Source organism: Manduca sexta, chromosome 28 (assembly GCF_014839805.1).
Source record: "Manduca sexta isolate Smith_Timp_Sample1 chromosome 28, JHU_Msex_v1.0, whole genome shotgun sequence".
Taxonomy (NCBI): Eukaryota; Metazoa; Arthropoda; class Insecta; order Lepidoptera; family Sphingidae; genus Manduca; species Manduca sexta.
Genome location: NC_051142.1, coordinates 13242683 through 13264678, shown reverse-complemented (window position 1 = coordinate 13264678; position 21996 = coordinate 13242683). Strand labels below are relative to the sequence as shown.

Here is a 21996-nt window from a genome sequence, read left to right as displayed (position 1 = left end):
ATATTTCCGCCGCAGCTGCCAGCTCCAGGATGCCGTGATCAATCTATTCCGTAGAAGGCTGTTCTATTTCTGACCTAGCCGCCGCTCCTATAACAATTCTGCCTGACTACAGTCAATTATAAATACCACACGGACTCCGTAAAAGTACATACAGTTTAGTGTAGTAGAAATACTGTCTCAAAATCAGGCAAGCTTCTACTGTTTATGGGCGGTCGTATCGCTTACCATAACGCGAACGGCAAGCTCGTCTCGTCATTCAAAGCAATCTGAAAAAAGAAATTCCCAGCTGGTCGGAAATAAATTTCATGTTTCAACACTTTTCTTTACTTTTTGAATTAAGGGGATAGCTTATTGTCGTAGTATGTGTTATATTAATGGCGTACCCACCCCGCTATAAAATATTTTAATCAGCAGAATCTGCTTCATCAAGGTTCAAAATTAAAAAATATGGAAAAAATCTACAGCTGTAGTAATGAGAGCATATTATATGAACGAGAGGTGGTTTCAAAAATGATTAGCGATCTGACTTTTATATGAAAAATTCTTGCTATATACTACCTCTTACTGTATCTTTTTCATGAGTGTTTACTAATAAGCATGACATAATGCAATCACCATCGTTGATATTGAACATGAGCAGCGTGATAGCGGAAACAGTTTACAGAATTTAATTTTGGCTAGTCATCTATAAAAAAATCAAAGTAGTTACCTGCATAGGTCCTTATTATTGGTGCGGACGTTAACTTGTAAATATATTATATACATCTACGCCTAGCATTAACTTAAATATAATGTTATATAGGTTATATATGTATAGGTAGGCATGTTTTGTTCTCTACCATTCTAGAGAAGATAATTGTTGCGCCAAATAAAGCAAAGCTTACGTTTAATATTTTATTTTCATAAGTAGATATTTGTTACACATATAACATAGTATATATAAATAGTTCAAAACTTGGACAATGGATAGCATATTATCGTAATATAACATGAAATCTACGTAGTACATTTAAATAGACCCTTTGAGAGCCGAGATTTTTATTTGATATGAGAATAATTTAACACACATTTATAACTAACATTCCTTCACATCCTCTCTCCTTAACCCTTTCAGACTATATATAGAATGTGAAATAGGCCGATTGATCTAGATTGTGGGCAATTTATTTTTTAAATAAAAATGGTGGATACTTATATTTGAAAAATCCATCTATCAAGAAACGGCCTTAGTCTGAACTGGTTAAGCCTTACACTTACAATTTGGTGCTTTTATTTGAGCGTTTAGAATAAAAAATCTACATACAAATAATTAATAAAGTACGTATACAAAATATAGACATGAGTGGCACAAACATTCATCACATGTATTTGGCTTACATTAGGTGTTCATAATTGGTTAAAATAAAAATAAAGACGACTTTTTGTCATTACATCTCTTTTTTTACAACACGAGTCAATTCTTCCAATTTATAAATAGAAGCAAGTTTAATTATTTTTAAATAAAATGGCTAATATAAATTAAAGGCGTCGACACCCTGTAGTGTAATCATATCCCTACCTGCTCGTCTTTAAAGTTATTTTTTTAACAATAAGTATGTAGTAATATAATAAATAATAAGAGATACAAGCTCGCACGAAGTGCCCTCAAATATGTGACACATTAAACTCGATGAGTATCTCTAAGTACATATTATATGGATTATCCCATGTGTTATACATCATATGTAAACTAAACATAGAGACATTAAACTACTATTGAGATCATAATTGCATAACGAAATGCTCAAACATGAAATACATAATTTATGTTTCGATTTCGAACGATACTTTGTACGAGCCGTTGGGGCCCGAAGCGCGAGTCATCTTGAGCGGCTTATCCGTAGTCAAAGTAATTTTCGGGATCAGGAATGCTGTGGCATATGTGAAGCTGGTACCTTTGTTAGTTGAGACTTCATTCAGTTCCTCCATTAGCTCAATTTTGTACCAGCAAAGTATAGCATTAGCTTCGCCGGCCTTGGTCACTGGCACGATAACTGTTTGCGTCCGCGACTGGTCCATCAAAGATCCCACGTCCACAGGCTCAGTAAGGGTTGTGTGTTCCAAGTTGGTCAAATCAATGTCGAAGTTCTGCGAAACTTGGAACCTACTAGTGTGACGTGCCACATCGTAGCCGCACGCATTCTCGTTGTAGACTTGGTTGCTCAAGTCTAGCCACTGGCTGCTCGCCACTTGTGCCACAATCTTTACGTCAGCAGGTAAGAACAAGCCGCCTTGCATCAGATGGCGGTCTTTCAAGTGTAAAGCAATCTCCATGCTACTATTATTAACATCGCCACAGGGGTCCAATACGTGGCAGAATATAGCGTGATATTTATCATTCCTGAAAGCGTCGATGGATAATTCTTCCCCCACTAAGATTTTCACATTTGTAAGGGGTATCTCGTTTGCTTTAAACACCTCCTCAAAGAAGCACTTATCCTCGGGCGTCTTTGCGTAACACGTAAGAAACTGAGCACCCCTTTTGACCATCAGAAAACCAAACAAAGGGAATGGGCACAAATCTATAATGCTGATCTGTGAAATGTCAGCAATCTGTCCTAGATACACACTCGCCATCCCAATGCATCCATTTATCATCTTGGTATAGTCTGGATCATTCATAAAACGCATTGTATCTGGAGATACTCTTATAAATTGGTTGGTGGAATCACTGGGTGCCATAGATAGTTTCCCTCCATTCAACATTACATTCAAAGTTATTGTATCATCAGCCTTTACATTAACATTTTTAGTATCAAAGAATACAGCTTGCTGCCATGTAATTGCTTTTTTGCTAGATTGAGGATTGGTTGTAATGGTGATTTTATCTGTCAAATACAAATTGAACCAACCAATGTAAACATTTATTGTACCAGACTCTTTGGCTTTAACATTAACTTCATATGGTTCAGTACGTGTCAGTTTCTCTTTTAAATCATTAGGATCATTGAAGTCTACTTCGAGAACTGACTGGTTTTCAGTCAAGAATGTCAAATCCTTGAAGAAGTGAACATCCTTACAATCATAAGTTTGATTTGAAGTTGTAATATGGACATCCAGATTGGAGATGTTTAACATGTTTTTAGATTCCCATGACAGCTGATATTTGTGATGAAGACGGTCACAGTTTCCTCCAACTATGAAGAACTCTGCCTTCCGGGGTAACACCCTGCCAATGTTGTTAATGAGGTATTCCCAGGCATGGGATAGTGCTTGAAGGATTTGCTCTCCAAAGAGCCCAGCATCAAACATCTCAGTAATTAGTACTGACCGCTTGCCACCAATATCTAGGTACTTCATAGTAGTGGACTTTTGATTCAAAATAATAATATCATATATCCCTATCCCCTGCGTTATAGATTCACTTAACTGTGTCATCACTTCATTACTTTCAACAACTGTAATAGCAATTGGATTGTGTTGATAGGCAAAAAGAGACAGAAGGCAAGGGCCGGAACTTAGATCCAAAACACTATCTAAACAAGGATTAATAGTATCACCGATGGCAGCCTGGTAAGCCTCATTGCGGATCTTGTCATTTAACATGCGGAAGTGCCATCGTTGCATCAATATATTTTTGACAGAATTTAAGTTTTTCTCTGCATTCACAAATCCAGAGTCTATACCTAAAGCTTTGTTAAAGTGGCACCAAGCCTCTGAGTAGAAACCACACTTGTACAAGTATTTGCCAATATCATTCACAATATGCATATTTGTGGGATAGAATCCTATGGCTTGGCCATAATTGTTAAAGATCTCTTCAACTTTGTCAGCCTTAGCCAGGACCTCATTCAACTTGTTGATGACACCGCGGAATTCAGCCTCGTGCCGATTCTTAATAGCTGGGCATTTTTCGAAAGCCATAATATATAAATCAAATGCTTTACTCAGAGAACCATTATTTGAAAATTGCCTTGCATATGTAACATATTCCCTGGCTAGGTCCTCCATCGTTATTGATTTTTGCGGTCCTATAAATAGGATATCGGTAATGTAGACACTGAATCTATATTAATTTCAAATTAAATAAAGTTAAATACTCACGTAAATGAAGCCGAGGTAAATCGAGATCTGAGGAAATGATTTCAATGTTTACAACTCGCGGACTATTTGAATAACAATTTTTAAAATACAAATTTTAAATGCAACTACCGCGCTTCGACGTCTGCAAACAATTTTTATCGCACAATAACACAGACATGCTGCATTTATATAAAATAAGTACTATCACGATCCCTTTCGCACCTGTGTAATACACATGCGCACGATGCATGAAACAAAATAGAATACAAAAGAAATCAAAGGTCGTTCAATCAATACTTTGACATTTTGTCGTTCCATTCTATGAAGGAAAAATAGTGCTCGATTTAAAAACTCAAATAAATTTTCTATAAGTACAAATATCAAGTAGGTACATACTTTTTCTAATATTTTATTTTTATTTCACTTATATAGTTAATGAATATGAAAATTGTATACACATATTAACTAAGTACTTTTTTTTTGAGATCTGCCGTGGTTATCACCGGGGGGGGGTACCCTGCGAACGGTGTACAAGCGATCCCCCGGCTTAGCAACCATGGCAGTCCCTGTGAGGAGTTGGTAGGCCCTACCGTTATCACCGCGGGTGCCAGCGGACGGTACGCTGGCGACCCACGGCTAACCGTTCTCAGAGCCTGGGAGGAAGAAGGGAGGAGATAGGGTGAGGAAGAGAAGAGGAAGGAAAAGGAGCCATCTCAGGATAGTTGGAAGGGAGAGGGAGTGGAAATGTTCGCAAACCCTTATAGGCCTCAATGTGTATTTAGCAACCATGAGGTATACACACTGAACTGTGTGCCTAAGGTCGCGGCAAATGTGCCCCCATGCATGGGCGTGCATTTGGTGTGGAGACCAAGCGCACAAGAATTACCTCAGAGGGGTACTAAAATACTTACTCAGGATGAAAAAAAACGACACCTTTGTTTGTGGTTAAGCAGAGATACCATAATCCGAAAGACACTCTTTAGTCTTGCGCTAAAAGGATAAAGATAATTAGGTAAATCGAAATGCTGCCTTTTACCCTGGAGATACTATTTCTTAAACTAGCAGACTGGTTTATAGTGACGACATAATAATGGTAATAAACATAACAATAATAATCTCCAGGGCTTGATTTTACACTAGGCCAAGCAGCAGTGTTTAGTCACTGTTGTGTTCCGATTCGAAGGGTATTGTAGCCAGTGTAACTACTGAACATAATAAGACATAACATCTCATGTCTCAGGACGGCGAGCGCAGTGGCATACCAAACAATACTTACTTACAATTCAAGGTGTTGGATGGTGTTTCTTCAGGTGCACGGCAAGCTCGTCTCATCATTCAGAGCAATAAAAAAAACAACTAGAGGCACTCGGGAACTAGTATTCGGGGCCGCAAATCTTGTAGGGCATCAAAGTTCATAGGGTGAAAAAAGTCTGCTAAAATTAATGAATCGTTTTATTTAGGTAAATATTAAAAACATAATATTATAAATATCAAAACTCTTAACTATACTATTATATAAAGCTGAAGTTTGTTTGTTTGAACGAGCTAATATCAGGAACTACTAGTTCGAATTGAAAAATTATTTAAGTAAGTATTATATATCCCATTTATCGAGGACGGCTATAGGCCAGGGATTGCTTACCTTAAATTTTTAACGAGCCATTATTTATAAATAAAAAAATATGACCTATAGCGTGCCATCCAGGACCGGTTTTATCTATTCTAAGTGCCCCTTTTTAGCGACTTTTTTTAATGACTCAACTTAATTTTTTTTTTATCGGGGCTCAAAAGTGGCTTTACTGTATTTGATGTTAAAGCCAAAGAAAGATACATATACAATGTTGGGCATATTCCTCGCGTACCCAAATTATTTAGTCATGTGCCACCATTGGCATGCGTGTCATTGATTCGCCATCCCTGATAGAGGCTATGTAACATCACGCTGTGACCAACAGTAGCGGAGCATTAATGAACAATTCGAACCAATAGTTTCTGAGATTAGCGCGTTCAAACAAACAAAAAAACTTTTCAGCTTTATATAATAGTATAGATTTCGCTGACATGTGGCGTTACCATCCAGTATAGTATGTAACACTATTTTATCATCCTTCGGTGATAGATATCTGTGGAGCCAAATTATTATTAGAGACGGGCTGCATTGACAATATAACGCATGGACGGTTTCTAGTGTCATATAGAAATCATTCTGATTTCTGGCACTGCACTGTGAGACATTGGTTAGTCATTTGTATACGTGCACTTATATGCATATTATGATTAATATCAGCTACTTACCTATATACCTACCTACCTAACTACCTCGCGGATTACGAAATCGTAATTGAAGCTTCTTAATAGATATCTATTCTATACTTATAATAAATCTGTAGACAGGTCAATTCTGTACATGAAATATATTTCCAAAATAACTATGAGGGGGTGATTAGGGATCGATACTGATGCCAAAAATGCAATTAGTAAAATTTTTGTCTGTCTGTATAACCGTTATAGAAACAAAAACTACTCGACGGATTTTAACGAAACTTGGTACAATTATTTGTCATACTCCTGTGCTGGTTATAGTATACTTTTCATCACGCTACAATTAATAGGAGCAGAGCAGTGAAGGGAAATGTTGGGAAAACGGGAGAAGTTACTCCATTTTTTAAGCTTCCGTCGCGTGTGCAACCTTAATGGTTAATGCTACACAGAAATCATGTATGACGGAAATGTTCTCCTTAAAATTATGTAAAAAATATCCCACGACAGCATCTGTCTATCTTTTATGGTTGACTCACAATAACACGTGTAACTCCCGATAGCTTAGCAGTTCGAAGCTTTCTCATTATATTTGTCTACTCTTACGTTTATAACACTCTGTCATCCCCTAATTAAAAAAAGTTAACATTATTAAATATTCCATAAAAAGAATCATAGAAATCGGTATAGAAACACCAAAGTTATACATGAAATACGCTAATAATAAGCCATCATGCGTGAATACTGAATCATGCTATAAGGATTATTTTTGTATATATATAAGGTCGCGAACGCACAGGCAGGCGGCTTGCTTGGCACCTAGAGGCTAGCGAATCACCTAGCGAGTAGCTTCGTAAAACGAACATTCTCGAACGTTCGCGACCGGCTCCATTTTTGAAGTCCGAAATCCACGCGGGCGAAGCTGCGAGCGGAAGCTAGTATAAAATAATGATAGGTTTCTTATTTAATATGTATTTATTGTGATTAATGGACATTACAATTATATATTATTGTACAGACATGTTACATGGCTGAGCACCGGAACTAGAGAGAGTTGTGTAGGGATGGGACACATGACATTATTTTTTAATCGATTACATAATCTCTTACAGCTAGTATTTAATAAAACATCTTATTTGTATTTTTTTATTCTTTATTTCAAAATTTCCATCCACATAAAGATATTCAAAAAGGTTAATCTAATTGTTTGGTATAAGTAATAAATTACATGTAGAATATTATTTAAGTTGCTAAGACTAGCCGTATATATATACATTAATAGGTATATACCTATATAGAATATTGCACGTTGGGTTGGACGACTGCTGAAAATGTAGATTGTGGGAAAACTTCATTTTCAGCAGCAAAACTTCGTGACCACAAAACAAAACAAGGTATTTATAAAATTATAACGCTACAATTGATCTCTAGGCAAAAATATGAAACTTAAGACAAAAAATATTTTTTTCAAGATAATGATCATGCTTTCATAACGCATATATCCCCTCCCACTTTATGAATTATAGAACTTATTTTGCGAATTTTTCTACTTACATTATTTCAATCTGTTTCCCCGCCATATTTGAAAAAATCAAGTTACCGAGTTATGAACTCACAAAAAAGTGATTAGAAGTAAATCCCAGTTTCGATTTACGGATCGATAGTGAAAATAGGTAAATCAGAATAAAGTTTGTATGATATGCTTACAAATGAATTTTTGACTTGTTTGCCTACCTAATGCTTTAAAAAATAGAGCTTATGCCTCATGGTAAAATAAGGTGTAAATACCAAATATAAAATAATAACTCTGCATTTTTTTTTAAGAAAACCAGTTAATTATTTTATATTCTTATATACTATAAATTTGAACACAAATAGAATAAATAATGTTACATCAAAAATATATTATAGCCTTTATGATATATTTTCTTTTCCAAAGTAAAACACTATGCTACTTATAATTAACTAATATCAATTGCTAAGCAACATATTAGGCGGGAAGAAAAAGTGAAACAAGTTTGTAACCTAGATGATGTAATATATATCACCAATTCCAAAATGAAGACTCTGGCTATACTAAAAATAATTTTTTTTTTATTAAATATACTACTGATAGCCTATGTAAAGATTTTATAAACTATGAGTTGGTAGTTTCAGACAATAAAATATTTATGATAAAATGAGATCATAATTAACAGCAAGCAAACATTATTTTCACCAATAAATGTTTGCAGTACTTAGTTTAACTTATCCTAATGAAATCATTTTATGATTTGCTAGTTTCCGTTCGCGGCGTTACCCACGTTATAGGTTTTCCAGAATAAAAATCCCTATATATATTTTCCTGGAATAGAAAGTAGCCTATGTCCTCCCCAGAGTCACATACTATCTTCATAATAAATGCCCTTGTAATGGGTAAAGTGCTTCAGCTGTAAAATCATAACAAACAGACAGAATTGCTTTTGCATTTATGAGTATGGATTTTCTCACATACATTACAGGGGCAGAGCAAGTCTAGTAAGTAATAATTAAATGATTTTTATATACTTTTGATATAAAGTTTTGACCTTATATAATGGAGGGATAAAATAATTAGATAATTTACTTGTACTATTGTGCTCACAGCCTTGTTAGCAAAGGACTTTATGCCAACACTTTTGCACTAACAGACTTTTCAAACAGAAAAGACAGAACAGATAATATATTCAACGCCTGGTATGTGCTGACCCTAAAAGAGGATTACTGTAACTATAATATACAAAGAATAGGAATGAATTAAATTTTCCAGTGACAAACACCACTATACATAAACTATTACCAACACCCCCCTGCAGTTTGTTTTATAAAGAACTTGGAACATTAATGCACTCATCACAATGGAACTTAAGAAATTATAACTAGTAATTAAGTGTAATTATAACCAGTGTAATGATATCCTAATAGCTAAGGTATGATATCTTCTAAATTCTGACTAAGATGCAATACAACCGAGCAGCTGTGTATTTCTCAGCAGCAGAAAAAGACTAGCCCACAGATTGTACAGACTAGGAATTTGTCTTTGGGATGATTAAATGGATAATTACGGATTGTTAATACTGTTCTCAATATATGAACTTTATACACCAATTTCGATTTCAGATGAACTGATAACAATATTCCAAGGACCGCATTGCATTTTAACATCTTTATGAAATCTGCGTAGCTTTCTAAATTTTTTTATGACAGGATATGTTTTAGGGCACATGCCCAACTGGCCATATTTGTTATACCCTGTAGCCCAAACAGAATTGTCTTCTAACAATACTGCAGTGTGTTTTGATCCACAAGCAATTTCTTTAATGTTAAAATTACCTTGATTGTTTTGAAATATATCAACTAATACAGGTAAGAAAAGACTTTCATCACTTGCATTTTCATCAATGCCAAGCTGCCCTGCATCATTCCAACCCCAGACATATGCATCGCCTGATTCGCTGAGAGCCAATGAATGCCAACCTCCAGCCCTGATTTTCACAATTTTGACACCCGAAAATGCTTCCACCTCTTTTGGTGCATCTGAAGATTCCAGATCCCCATGACCAAGTTGAAGTCTCCTGCAAGGAATGCATATTAAGAATTTTTGATGTTAGAAGATAAAATAAAATAAATTTTAAAAGTAAACAAATCTTTATCACAAACATTTCAAAACACTAGGTAGCAGTGGTGAAGGGTCAATATAACCAAATTCCTGCTGACTTCCCTTTCATAACTTACATAAAAACTAATTTTCATTGGAAAAATTGTGCAGGCCGCATTTATGCATATTAGTAGTACCTATATGTTGTGACACATACCCTTTTGGAAAATGTCACCTTTCACCATTGCTAGGTATGACTACATTTTCTTACTTAAAGTGATTATTGGGGAACAAGGGGGCTTAAAAGTTAATAACTCCATTATTTGACTTACCCGCCTTCACCCCATGTATAAACTTTCCCAGCATCTGTGAGCAGCATAAAGTGTTCATATCCGCTTGCAATATCTACCACCTTCCCAACACAATGTGATGTGTCCACATAGCTGCCCAGAATGCCCGCATACACGTAACCGCATTCGGTCAGAAAAAGGCATGAATCGTTCAGTAAAGATATTTTAATAATGTGATCATTAAGCTTCATCTTCTTCGCATTATCTTCCACTGGTCTTTCAATACATAATTCCTTTTTTTCTCTTTGTTCCATATTTTCCAAATTAATTACCCAATACGTGGTTGTGTTTCTGCGGATCACCACTATTTTGTAATCATTTCCCGCGACAATAGCATTTTCCGAAGTACAATCCTCTGGCAAATTCAATATACGAATGTTCTCGTTCCCGTAAAACGTACCCGTTATATAGAATGTGCCTTCGATAAGAAATATATTATAAGACCAATGAATAAAAATAAGTTTTGCACGATTTATCGGAAAATTACATCTTGATCTTAATAATCTTCGAAATTCAGGGAACACACTACCCGTCAGCGACCACTGGGTAAATATATTCGAACCAGATACGATATACATGTTTATTGATTACTGATATTAAAATTTAAATATGAGAATAATCTTAACCGTGGCTTGTTATAAATCACAATAAAAAAATATAAGTTAACTTGTTTTAATGTGGGTACCGGCGGCCAAAGAAAATATAATCACTACGTTTCACCGGCTGCAAACCGGCGCGCTAAAAATATAGGTAGGTATTTGAAATCTTGACAGCAGACAAATGACAGTTGTCACTTGACACTGACAGTATACCAGTGTGGCGAACTCGATCTCAGTCATTGTTCTGAGGTGGCGAATAACGATTTCAGTTTTACAGATTTTTTTTTAAAAACTATACTGTGAAAAGTCGTTAATTATATTCAGATTCTATAATATTTAAATACTTTGAACGGGGCATATAAAATGTTCGGTATTCAGATATAAAAATGATATTATAAAGCGAAACAGTCAGAATTGATAACATTTTTTTAATTATTGCCTCACAGTCTGGTTGCGTTAGATTTTCTCCATACAAAGTTATATGTAATATGAAGTGGTGCATTGTAATCATCAATGTTTCCATTTTCAGGCCCCTTTTCCATAAATGCACTCATTCTTGTTTCGACATGCTGTGTATCCTGCAAGGTACAACACTAGTGATTTGCTTTTGCAAAGAAAAGCTTGTATGAGTGTGTGATTGCCGGTGAAGAATTTTGTACTTACGTTTTTTGAATATATTGAGGTTTGGATTATTAAATAGATCAGTAATTAATTTTATGATGTAAGTTGATACTAAGTTAGAAGTAAGTTCAACGATTGCTGAATTTCTGTTAGTGTTTGTATGCGATGAGGATTTCGGTGACATGAAGTTTTTAAGAATCAAGAAATCAATATGGCTCTTGAAATCGGGAAATGCAGACTATGCCTCAAATTGGGCGATTTTTACTCCATCTTCACAGTGGACAATGGGGTCCAACTGGCGGAGATGGTTATGGAATGCTCTCGGGTGAAGGTAAGGTTTTAAGTGTTGTAAGTTTTTTTCACTGACGAGTGATGACATTTTGCCAAATTATAAGTCCATGTGCAACGAGAGTATATTATTTGGGCGTTCAGGGTATGGACAAAATGCAACTGCTTTGGACAGGCGGTATTCCCTACATATATACATACACTTATAATAGCGTTACTTGCCAAGTCTCGGGGGGAAACATGTATAAATTCCTGCGAAAAATAGTGAGGGATAGTTTACCATGCTTGAATATCTCGCTATGTGTTCTTTTTAAGAAAGACTAGTGGAAATGAAACTATTGTGCCTTATTTCATTACTACATAAAACCTATGTCCATTTGTTCAGTTATAACTTTAAAACAGTAGTAACTAGTAATCTAAACCTACTGAAATGAGGTAGAAATCAGTTAAGTTTCAAGTTATTGTACCATTATTATTTTGGCCAAAACCAATTAACATTATTCAATGCCAAATATATGTTAGTCAAACAATAAGGTATCATATGAAGTGGTTGTAGAATCAGTTGAAGACAGAATCTAACCCCCTTATTCATAAACGATTTTTATCTAAGGACGGAGTAAAGCTGTGATAACAAGCTTGTTTCTCAGTGCCCAACGGCACTGAGAAATAGACATAGGGCCGTTGTGATTGGTTATTATTGTTGTATTTCAATATTAGCCAATCACAACGACCCTACGTCTACGCACTGCGAAGACTGCCATGCCGTCAGCACTGAGAAACAGACTTGTTATCACAGCCTTACTCGATCGTTCGATAAAAAACGTCTATGAATAAGGGGGTTTGTGTTTTCTCTATAACTAAATGGCAAGTTGAGCAAACTGCTTATCTGATAGAAGTGTTACAAGTTAACAGTAACACCACTCAAGGTGAATTACAAAGAACTCTGTGAAACTGCACTGTATTGATGATGATAAACATTTAAATGTCAAGTAATTATATTGCCTACTGTCAATAGAAAACTCCTGTAGAAGGAATTATTTAAACAGAGGCTAGAGCCCAGATAATTATATCACAACTGTTATCTATTCAAAAAACTATTCTTGGACATATTGTTTTTGTAATATGTGTTACTAAATGTGGTTATTGGGCCTATTCAATATCATGAACACTAATCATATATAACACATTTTAATTAAGGAAAGACCTTTAATTTCTACTAATATTGGGTTAAATTAAACCTAAATGTATCAACATTCGTAATACTTTTAGATTGCTAAAATTATTTTCTATGCTGTATCATTATAATTCAATGATTTTCTAAAAGTGTTTATCTTTTGTCTACTATCATGCATCCCTTAAAATAATATGCATTGAAGAGCTGCTCCAATCTAAGACCACTTGGAAAGGACATGCCATGTTTATTGCTGTGAAAACAAAATTCATCAAATTTCAATGTAACAACTACATGAAAAGTGCACCTCATATACTATACTGTTTTGTGTTGTTATGAATGCATTCCTAAATAGATATTTAACACTTGTCTGCTTTCATACACTACAACAGGTTTGATAAATGTGTCTATGATAATCTGCTCTTAATCTTTGGCAGAAAGAAAACAAGGCGCATTCTTTATATAAGGCTCAGACTAATCAAATTCACACTTCCATAATATGTTTTAATGCATTTGTTTCTATATTCATTATTAAGGCTAAAGATTGTTTACAAAATAACCTATACACTAACAGACTTCTTATTCACGTGACATACAGGCATTCATAATTTAACATATGTATTATATTAGCATTACTTACAGCAATAATTTAATATTATCAATTTAGATATATGAAGGGGATGGACTACCAGACAAAGCATGCGCGGAATGCATACAGAAACTCAGCGGCGCATATATTTTCAAACAGCAATGCGAGAGAGCGGATCAGGATCTGCGTCGAAATTATGTTCCACCACCAGGTAAAGGCATTCCACATGATATGTCTTAAAACCTAATGTGCATTTGAGACTATAAACCAAATCAACATTGTAGGTTTCGGGCTGTCACCAAACCGTCAGAGCAGCGACTCCGCCTTCTCCACCCACACGGAATATTCAAATGTGAACAAATCAGTATCCACCGAAGGGAAAGTAACACCTGCGAGTACCGACCGCAAGCGAAGAACCGGTTGCGATATCAACGACGAACGCCACGACTACCGCACTAATAACAAACGCGAAAGCGTTACGAGGCCAAACAAAAAACCAAAATACATGAACAATTCCATTGACTCTGATGACGATGACAACGGCGGCAGCCTCACAGCTGAGAGTGTTTGCACAGAACCTAACGAAATAACCCCAAAGAATGAGTTCAAATGCACCAAATGCTCCAAAGAATTTAAGACAGTTTACGGTTTAAACAACCACATGAGAACTCACCGTCTGGACAAAGAGGGCACTGTGACCCCGACCAGCACGGCGCGGGGACACAGCATCGAAAGCGACAATGCCTCATCAAGTAGTAGGCAAGATTATCCAGGCAGCACCAAACGTGTCAATGAACTCAGAAGATTAGGTAAAACAGCAAAGTGTAACACAAAGGATTCATCAATTGACTCGGACGATGACGACAATGGCGATTCCAGTTTCAAAAGTGAAACTGCCGGCACTGATTCTGACGACTCAGCTGCGAAAAAATTGTACAAATGCCAGAAGTGTCCTAATGAATACACTTCGTACCGGGCCTTGAATTCTCACATGAGGTTTCACAAACGTGATAGTGTAAAAGAAGAACTTGCGGGAAATACAGCACCGACACCAAACGTTCCAGAAGTACCCGACGATGATGACCTTAGCTGTATAAAGTGCGGCAAAACTTATAAATTGAAGATAATGTTGAAGCGTCACCAGCAGATCTGCAAGGTGACGCCACAGAAGCAACAACCACCAGAGAAGCAGCAAACACCGCTAAAACAAAAAACGCCACAAAAGCAGTCAACATTACAAAATCAACAACCACAGACTGTGACGCCCCTTAAGCTACAGAATATGCAACAGAAGCAATCAGTGACGTTGGAGTCGCCGCAGAAACAGTTGCTTGTGTGTCTCGAACCCGTCGACGGCAAGCACAATGTGAAGGTGGAGTGTGATATTTGTTCCTCAAAGTTCAAAACTTTGGAAAACTTGAACAAACATTTAAGGGTTGTTCACGCAGCCGCGCCTAAAAGATATTCTGCTCGCGCAGCCGGCACGGTCTCCGTTACTTGTATCTATTGCCGCGAGACTTTCGACGACTATTACGTACACAATGCGCACTTTAACACGTGCCCCAAGAAGGACAGTCGGGAAACTTTCAAGTGCCCTCTCTGTCTGGTGGTGTCGTTTAAGAAGTTGGCGTACTTCGCGCACATAAAAAACAATCACTTCGAGCCGGAAACACGCTCGCAGGCGAACTCTAAGGAGGAGGATCTGAAATGTAGGTTCTGTAACAAGCAGCTCGCAACCCAGCAACTGCTGATCACGCATTTAGCGGCGCACATGTCCAACATCGATGATGCAGCTGCCAGCGACGAAAACAGGTTTGGATTCATACATTTTGATAGGTAATAAGGGGCTCTGTTTTATTGTCTGCTCTGATGCAGTCATCTACCCTGAGCTGGTTTAGACTAACCACGCCCATTCATATAATCTGTGTTGAATTAAATACCTTTATCAACATAAGTAAAAATTATATTTGCATTGCATGGGGAAGGATTGATATGAAACTTTCCTTATTATTTTTGGCCAGAATAGATGCTTCTAAAACTATAAACCTATTTCCAGAACCGTAGTGACGCCTAACACATCGACACCTGACACATCAAAAAACACATTAAATTGCGTACATTGCAAAAAAGAGTTTAAATATAAACGTTCATTGATGAACCACGAATTGTCGTGCGTGAAACGGGATGACGAACCGGACGGGAAAGAGGAAGAAGAGGAAGAGAATGCGAACGAAGCAGAATCCAGTCAGGACGAGGCGGACGACAATACATGCGACATCTGTGAGAAGCAGTTTTCTTACAAGGCGTTGTTGTTGCACCACAAGCGAACTAAACACACCATGTGTGCGGGGTTTAAGAGAGCTAGTATCACTCTCAAAGACTGCGCCGTGAAATGCATGATTTGCGATATAGACATGAAGGTAAAGGACATACACGCGCATAATAAGGAGCATATATCGATGAACATGAAGCCGCGCAATATTTATACATGCGGCGAATGCGGAGAATTCTTCAAGAACTTAAGCGCGCTATCCACTCACATCAAATTTGTGCACAGGTAATTTCATTGTGTATAACTGAAGCCTTATGCCAGGCATATTGCGATAGCTACATGGCGTTAAGTCCTTTTTTAAAATATGCGTAACCACCCTATGTTTCATCCCACAGATTAAAACAGGAGTCCCCTAATGCAAAAAAGTACCAAGGTATTGACCCTTCTGCGTTCTGCGAAGTCGTAGTAGCGAAGACTGAGCCCCAGGAATGGCCGCAGGGTGACTACAGTCCTATGCCAGATGGTGTAGTTAAGATCGAAGGCCAGGCCAATGTCGAGCCTACTGCGTTTGTATGCCCCACTTGCGGCAAGAATATGCCTTCAGCTACGTCTCTGAAGTGTCACATGGCCTGCCACGTGCGTTATGATAAAGCAGCCAGTGGGAAACTGGAATGCTTCGTCTGTAAAGAGGTAAGTTATCGTACAACTCCGTAAAATTATTATATTGAATTAAAATTTTGTTAGGGCTCAATTTTGCAAATAAATTGACACCACACTGTCTTGTCGTTATAGTAAATTCTACCGGTAAAATTGTATAAAGCTCTTACCTTTTGGTAACGCCCTAAGCATCTTAATCATATGCAAGCGACGCGGGCGGAATAAAAATTTATGTTGGCTTGTTGCATAGTACTGAGTACATATTTTTGAAAAAAAAAGTGTGTCTTGGGCAATGGGCATGATACTAATATCGTAATTCTTTTTACAGACATTCAGGTTTCAAGTGCACTACAAGATGCACATGCGCGTGCACTACAACGACACTAACCTGGACCCGAAGGTTCTCACGTGCTCCATCTGCAACCGCAAGAGCAAGAACCTCCGCGCCGCCCGCGCACATATGGCCTTCCACAAGCAAACTCGTTTCCAGAACAAAGACTATCAATGCTCATTGTGTAAAAAAGTATTTCAGAATCGGAGAGTGTACCTCTACCATATGTCTATACATCAAAAAAGGGGAGACAGTGCAGGACTCGGGCCGGGAATACCCAAAGACGGCGATAAGAGCGTGGCTGACGGCACGCATACTTGTGAGCTATGCGGAAAGGTGTGCGACTCGGAAGTTTCGCTTAAACACCACATTATATGGCACAAGTCGAAGGGGTCGCTGTACGGCGCGCGACACGAGTGCAATATCTGTAACGTGCAGTTTACCAACAAGCGAACGCTCACCATACACATACGCACGCATTACGAGAACGACAACGGCCCTTACAAATGCCACCTCTGCGAAAAAGGTTTTACAGACGAAGATTTCTACCGTAGACATTTGAAGTCGCACAATTTCGACCACACATCCCACAAGAAGCGTATTGAGAGACTACGGAAAGATCAAGTTAAATGTCCCATCTGCTCGCGGTATTATCCAGATTTGGTGAAGCTCATTCGACATCTAAAACGAACACATCCCGAGAGCAAAATGGTGAAAGCGGATCCAGATGCGCCACCGCAAAGATATTATCCATGTCAGCTGTGTGCTAAAGTATTTATGGATGAACGACGACTGCAGTTCCATAAGGAGGCTCATCTGAGAAAACCAATATTGTACAAATGTAAGTTCTGCGGTAAAAAGGCAATGTCACTAAAGTCTCATAGACTTCATATAAAAGCTCATTTGGCTTCGAAGCACATTGACGAGCCGTTAAAGTGTCCTCACTGTAGTGAAACCTTTGTAAAGGGCTACGGTCTGCATCACCATCTGCGTGACGAGCATGGCATCAACGAGACATGGATTGCCGATAGAACAGAAGAGGATCTCAATGGACCACTCAAAGACCTTCAATGTTCCGTGTGCCATAAAATATTAGCTAGTAAAGGCAATTTCCAGCGACATATCGACTACCACAACTCGTTGAGATGCAATTACTGTTTCCAATACTTTAGCTCGCTCAGATTTCTCGAGGGTCATCTATCATTCATGTGCGAGAAAAAGAAATTAGTGGGCGATACGGAAGTTCACCCGAAGCGAGTGAAATGTCACGTTTGTTACAAAGCATTCCACTTACAAGTGAAACTGGATTGTCACCTGCGGACGCAGCACGGCATCGCCGTGACTAAAGAGGCGTCGGCCGGTAAGCAGGAGATCGTTTGCGATTATTGTTTCAAAGTGTTCGAAAACGAATACGCGTTGAGCACGCACAAAATTTACCACAGAACCATCGGCTATTATGGATGTAGGTATTGCCCGAAAAAATTCAACACATTGACACTTTATAGGAGACATAAAACTACTCATCTATATGTGTTGAATGTCGACAATCCCACAAAATGTGATCATTGCGATGAAAGGTTTGTCGCGTTCAGAGACATGATCACGCACATGAAGGACGAACACGGCGACGACAGCGAATGGATCGTGATGCCTAAGGACTCCATCGAGGAGAAATGCGGTATTTGTAACAAAACTTTCTTCAATTTGCACAAACATTTGTCTTACCATGAAGAGAATAAATGCAAGAAATGTGGGGAATATTTCTACTCCGTGGTAGACTTTGATAACCACCTTTGCGCTATAGAGAGCGACGACGAAGAAAACACAAATTATAATAACGGTAATAATGCCAAGTACGAAGAATGCAACTTCTGTTTTAAGCCTATCACGAGCACTAACTCTAAGTTAAAACACGATAAAATACACAAGGGCTCCGGGTCGATATCGTGTCGCTTCTGCCGCCTCAAATTTAAAACCATAGACGCATTTAACATACATGCTTTCACCCACCGAAGTAGTAAGTATAATAAGAAGCCAATTAAATGTCGTCAATGCGGCGAGAAATTCGTCAAATACGGACCTTTCATAAAGCACATGCGTAACGTGCACAAGTCCGCTTTAAAAATACATTATCGTGCGACTGTGAAGCCCGAGCGATGCGTCGTGTGCGGCGACGAATTCCCAAACTTGCATAATCACTATCGAGCACACCTTCTGAACCAATGTCAGCAATGCAGAAAATATTTTACTTCATACAAAATATTCACAATGCACGAATGCGACAAAGAGGACAGTGATCCGTCAAAAGTATTCACTTGTAATGAAGATTTAGTGGCTCTCATAAACTCCTATGTGCCGAAAGATGAGAAGGATGATGAGAAGTTGTACGGAGAAAGTGGTGACGAAGATGACGGCCCAGAAGAGAATGGGACGAATGAAGATAATGAAGTGTACTCTCAAGATGAAGACTCTGATGTAAAGAAGTTCGACACATTCAAGTCTCCCGTAATATCTGATGTCCTCTCTCTGTATCAGAAGGAGGAAGTGGCCAGCCAGGATAGTGAGAGTAACAGTCAGGCAGAAGACAAAGACGTATTTGTCATAAGCAGTGACGAAGAATCAGCAGATGTCGATCACCGCTCGCCAATCATGCTTGATGACTGACTTGGATGTTTTTTTTTTAGTCATTTATAAACTAAGCGCAAATATGTTCTTTTTTAAGCCCATTCGCGTATGAAATGAGGCACTCGTCAATCGCATACTTTAAGTGTAGATGAACCTCTCTAAGTTTTATACGCTGGGATCGAAAGCAAAATTGATACTTCTCGTGTCCTCGAAACGCGCGAACACGCTTTTCAGTTGTACTGAAATGTGCATTAACTCGATTCATTCAAACATCAAAATGCGATAATGCACATGCTGCGAGCACGGCCATTATTTACTCTGTCATTTGCGTCGCAAAATGGTACATTGGTTTTGTGATATTCATGTAACATCAATAATGTATATGAACAAATTAGATTTTTCAAGTATAGGCTGATTTTGTTTGTGTTTGATTGTTTTGTGTTCTGAGTGTGCTAGTATGCTGTAAATAATAAAATGGTTATTTTCAGCTTACTCCATGCCTGAATCTGATTAGTCAAGGTAAATGTAGACGAAAATGTGTGACCATATTATACAATAGTCATTTGTGTGATTCTAAATATACTATATATAATATACTTGGTAAAAATATATTAAAAATACTGAGAATGTTTGTGTAGTTTATCCCCGAATCGTCAAAAGAAAATATATTACACATGTTGAAGTAACCAATACATTGTTTTGTAAATAAGTCTAGAAACAATTTTATTATAATTATTATCCTATTAAGATATTTTGGTACCTCTGTTTCTCCACAACTTGTAAGATATAGTTTTAGATTATTATATAAAATTTATCCCAATCGTGCGTGAAAATATATTGCTGTCGGTACCTCTGATGGATCTGAATGACAAATTGAAATCACAGGTCGCATAAATATTTTGATGTTTATTGTATAATCTATTACCCACAAGTTGTATTTTTAAGTGCACTGTACAAAAGTCGCGTCCTGTGAAATATAAAAGTCTTGATTGACAAATGTGATTTTTATGTTGACTTTACTATAGATAGTAGAGTGAATTTCATTGGTCAATAATTTATTTCCAGTGACTTAATCTAAAGTTGTTTAGTTTAATAAGGGTACGAAAACGGCGATGTTAGTATGCATTAAAGCTTTAAAGATTAAGAAATATCTCGTAAGATTATAGTGTTTATTGTAAAAAAAGATACGAATATTAGGATCCTCGGATGGCAGGTTTAATGTTTATCATTTTGTTATTTTGCATTTGTTTTGAACACCTGTGATTGAATTTGTTTCTGCCAACAATTCGTTTGGAGACTGTTTATATTATTTTGTTATGACGTATTAACTATGGCCATTACAGTCGTGCAGGATGCAAGCAATGCAGGACTTTTACTTGTCGAGAAAAAAAAATCCGTATGTATGATATTGGAAGTATATGGTATTCCAGGTATTGCAATGCATTTAAAGAGACTGACCTGCCTTTGCCAGCACCCTGGCAAAGGCAGGTCAGTACGGCTGTACGCGACTGAAGTTTGATGCGATCAGAAATATTTGATTTTGAATTAATTATTGAATTTGGTACCTACGATTATTACTTATATATTTTGGGCTCCTTTTCATTACGATATTGTATATTGAAAATATATTTGTTTTCCAATTTATCATTCCAATTTTGATGTGTTTTGTTTCGGAGAGCCATCTTAAGCCAAAGGTGTGTAGAAGAACAGCCCGCACGACATTCACATTGCAACAATTTATCAGACGATGTAAATACTTGATTTCTAATGAGTGATTGAATATAATAGCCCCTACATGACAAATAGATGTACTATTGGTTTAGAATTATTAAATCTTCTTGGTTGATGATATTTCACAAATGTTTAATTGATATGAAATAACTTTGATAAATGATATTTCGTTTTTTTATTATAAAAATATATTATTAGATAACTTCTAGTTAAAGAAGTGGTTAATTATTTTTTGTGTGACTACACGGCCAGAGTATGTTGTTTTATTTATGATAATTAATAAATATTGACTGAAAGTACAGTGTTTCGGCCAGTCGAGCACCATGTAAGAAGCCATTGAATAAAAACGTTTATTGACACTCAATAAGAAATTTCGCAATATTACAATTCCCAAAAATATTCAAATTTACATCGTTTGGTGAATGTCGTGCGGTACCTAGAGTTAGTAATAATTTTCTATAAATTTAAGTTGTGTAATCGTTTTCTGAATATTATATGCGGTGAATCGATTGCTTGTATGACATAGCACAGTGAAATTGTTTTAATAAAAAAATAAACTATTTAAATTAATGTGTATTTATTCAACATATGACCCATATTTGCTAATTACAAAGGTGTTAACATAAATAATACAATTGGCAGCACATATCTTGACACTTTACCCCTAACATTTTTATTCAATGATTTAACTAATTGTTTATTTCTGAAAAAAATTAAATAGTTGATGTTGTATTTAAAAGAAATTTTAAAAATTCTCACAAACGAATTTAACGAGACTAGATTCTAAAAAGTAAGACACAATGTACAAATTGGTGAATGAAAAAA

The 21996-nt window shown here is 37.0% G+C and overlaps 3 protein-coding genes across 4 annotated transcripts; 1 reads left to right on the top strand and 2 right to left on the bottom strand.

Moving 5' to 3' along the window:
• Positions 1–880: 880 nt before the first annotated feature.
• On the bottom strand, positions 881–4438 carry LOC115447852 (protein arginine N-methyltransferase 9). The gene is made up of 2 exons (XM_030175093.2): positions 4084–4438; positions 881–4010 (listed from the first exon to the last, which is right to left on the bottom strand). Exon 2 carries the CDS (start codon positions 3988–3990, stop codon positions 1804–1806), a length of 2187 nt encoding a protein of 728 aa, XP_030030953.2. The 5' UTR covers positions 3991–4010; positions 4084–4438; the 3' UTR covers positions 881–1803.
• A 2906-nt stretch (positions 4439–7344) lies between these two features.
• Positions 7345–11048, bottom strand: LOC115447857 (E3 ubiquitin-protein ligase HERC2). The gene is made up of 2 exons (XM_030175098.2): positions 10270–11048; positions 7345–9914 (listed from the first exon to the last, which is right to left on the bottom strand). The coding sequence occupies exons 1-2, from the start codon at positions 10863–10865 to the stop codon at positions 9437–9439; spliced, it is 1074 nt and encodes a 357-aa protein (XP_030030958.1). The 5' UTR covers positions 10866–11048; the 3' UTR covers positions 7345–9436.
• A 427-nt stretch (positions 11049–11475) lies between these two features.
• On the top strand, positions 11476–21737 carry LOC115447858 (zinc finger protein 91). 2 transcript variants are annotated; one of them, XR_005113363.1, is made up of 7 exons: positions 11476–11838; positions 13634–13766; positions 13840–15367; positions 15612–16112; positions 16223–16517; positions 16813–20870; positions 20929–21737. XR_005113363.1 is itself a non-coding variant. In XM_030175100.2 (7 exons), exons 2-7 carry the CDS (start codon positions 11719–11721, stop codon positions 19477–19479), a joined length of 5244 nt encoding a protein of 1747 aa, XP_030030960.2. In that variant the 5' UTR covers positions 11481–11568; positions 11661–11718; the 3' UTR covers positions 19480–21737. The 2 variants fall into 2 exon arrangements, 1 of the variants encoding a protein (XP_030030960.2); XM_030175100.2 differs by having other exon boundaries at positions 11481–11568; positions 11661–11838; positions 16813–21737.
• Positions 21738–21996: the final 259 nt, after the last annotated feature.

Bases quoted from the DNA above. Each gene is read 5' to 3' on its own strand.
- LOC115447857 (XM_030175098.2), bottom strand. From the start codon at position 10,865: ATGTATATCGTATCTGGTTCGAATATATTTACCCAGTGGTCGCTGACG. The intron at 9,915-10,269 runs GTAAGTCAAATA...CATTCCTTGCAG, and splicing joins TATACATGGGGTGAAGGCGG to GAGACTTCAACTTGGTCATG.
- LOC115447852 (XM_030175093.2), bottom strand. From the start codon at position 3,990: ATGGAGGACCTAGCCAGGGAATATGTTACATATGCAAGGCAATTTTCA.
- LOC115447858 (XM_030175100.2), top strand. From the start codon at position 11,719: ATGGCTCTTGAAATCGGGAAATGCAGACTATGCCTCAAATTGGGCGAT. The intron at 13,767-13,839 runs GTAAAGGCATTC...TCAACATTGTAG, and splicing joins AAATTATGTTCCACCACCAG to GTTTCGGGCTGTCACCAAAC. The intron at 16,113-16,222 runs GTAATTTCATTG...TTCATCCCACAG, and splicing joins CACATCAAATTTGTGCACAG to ATTAAAACAGGAGTCCCCTA.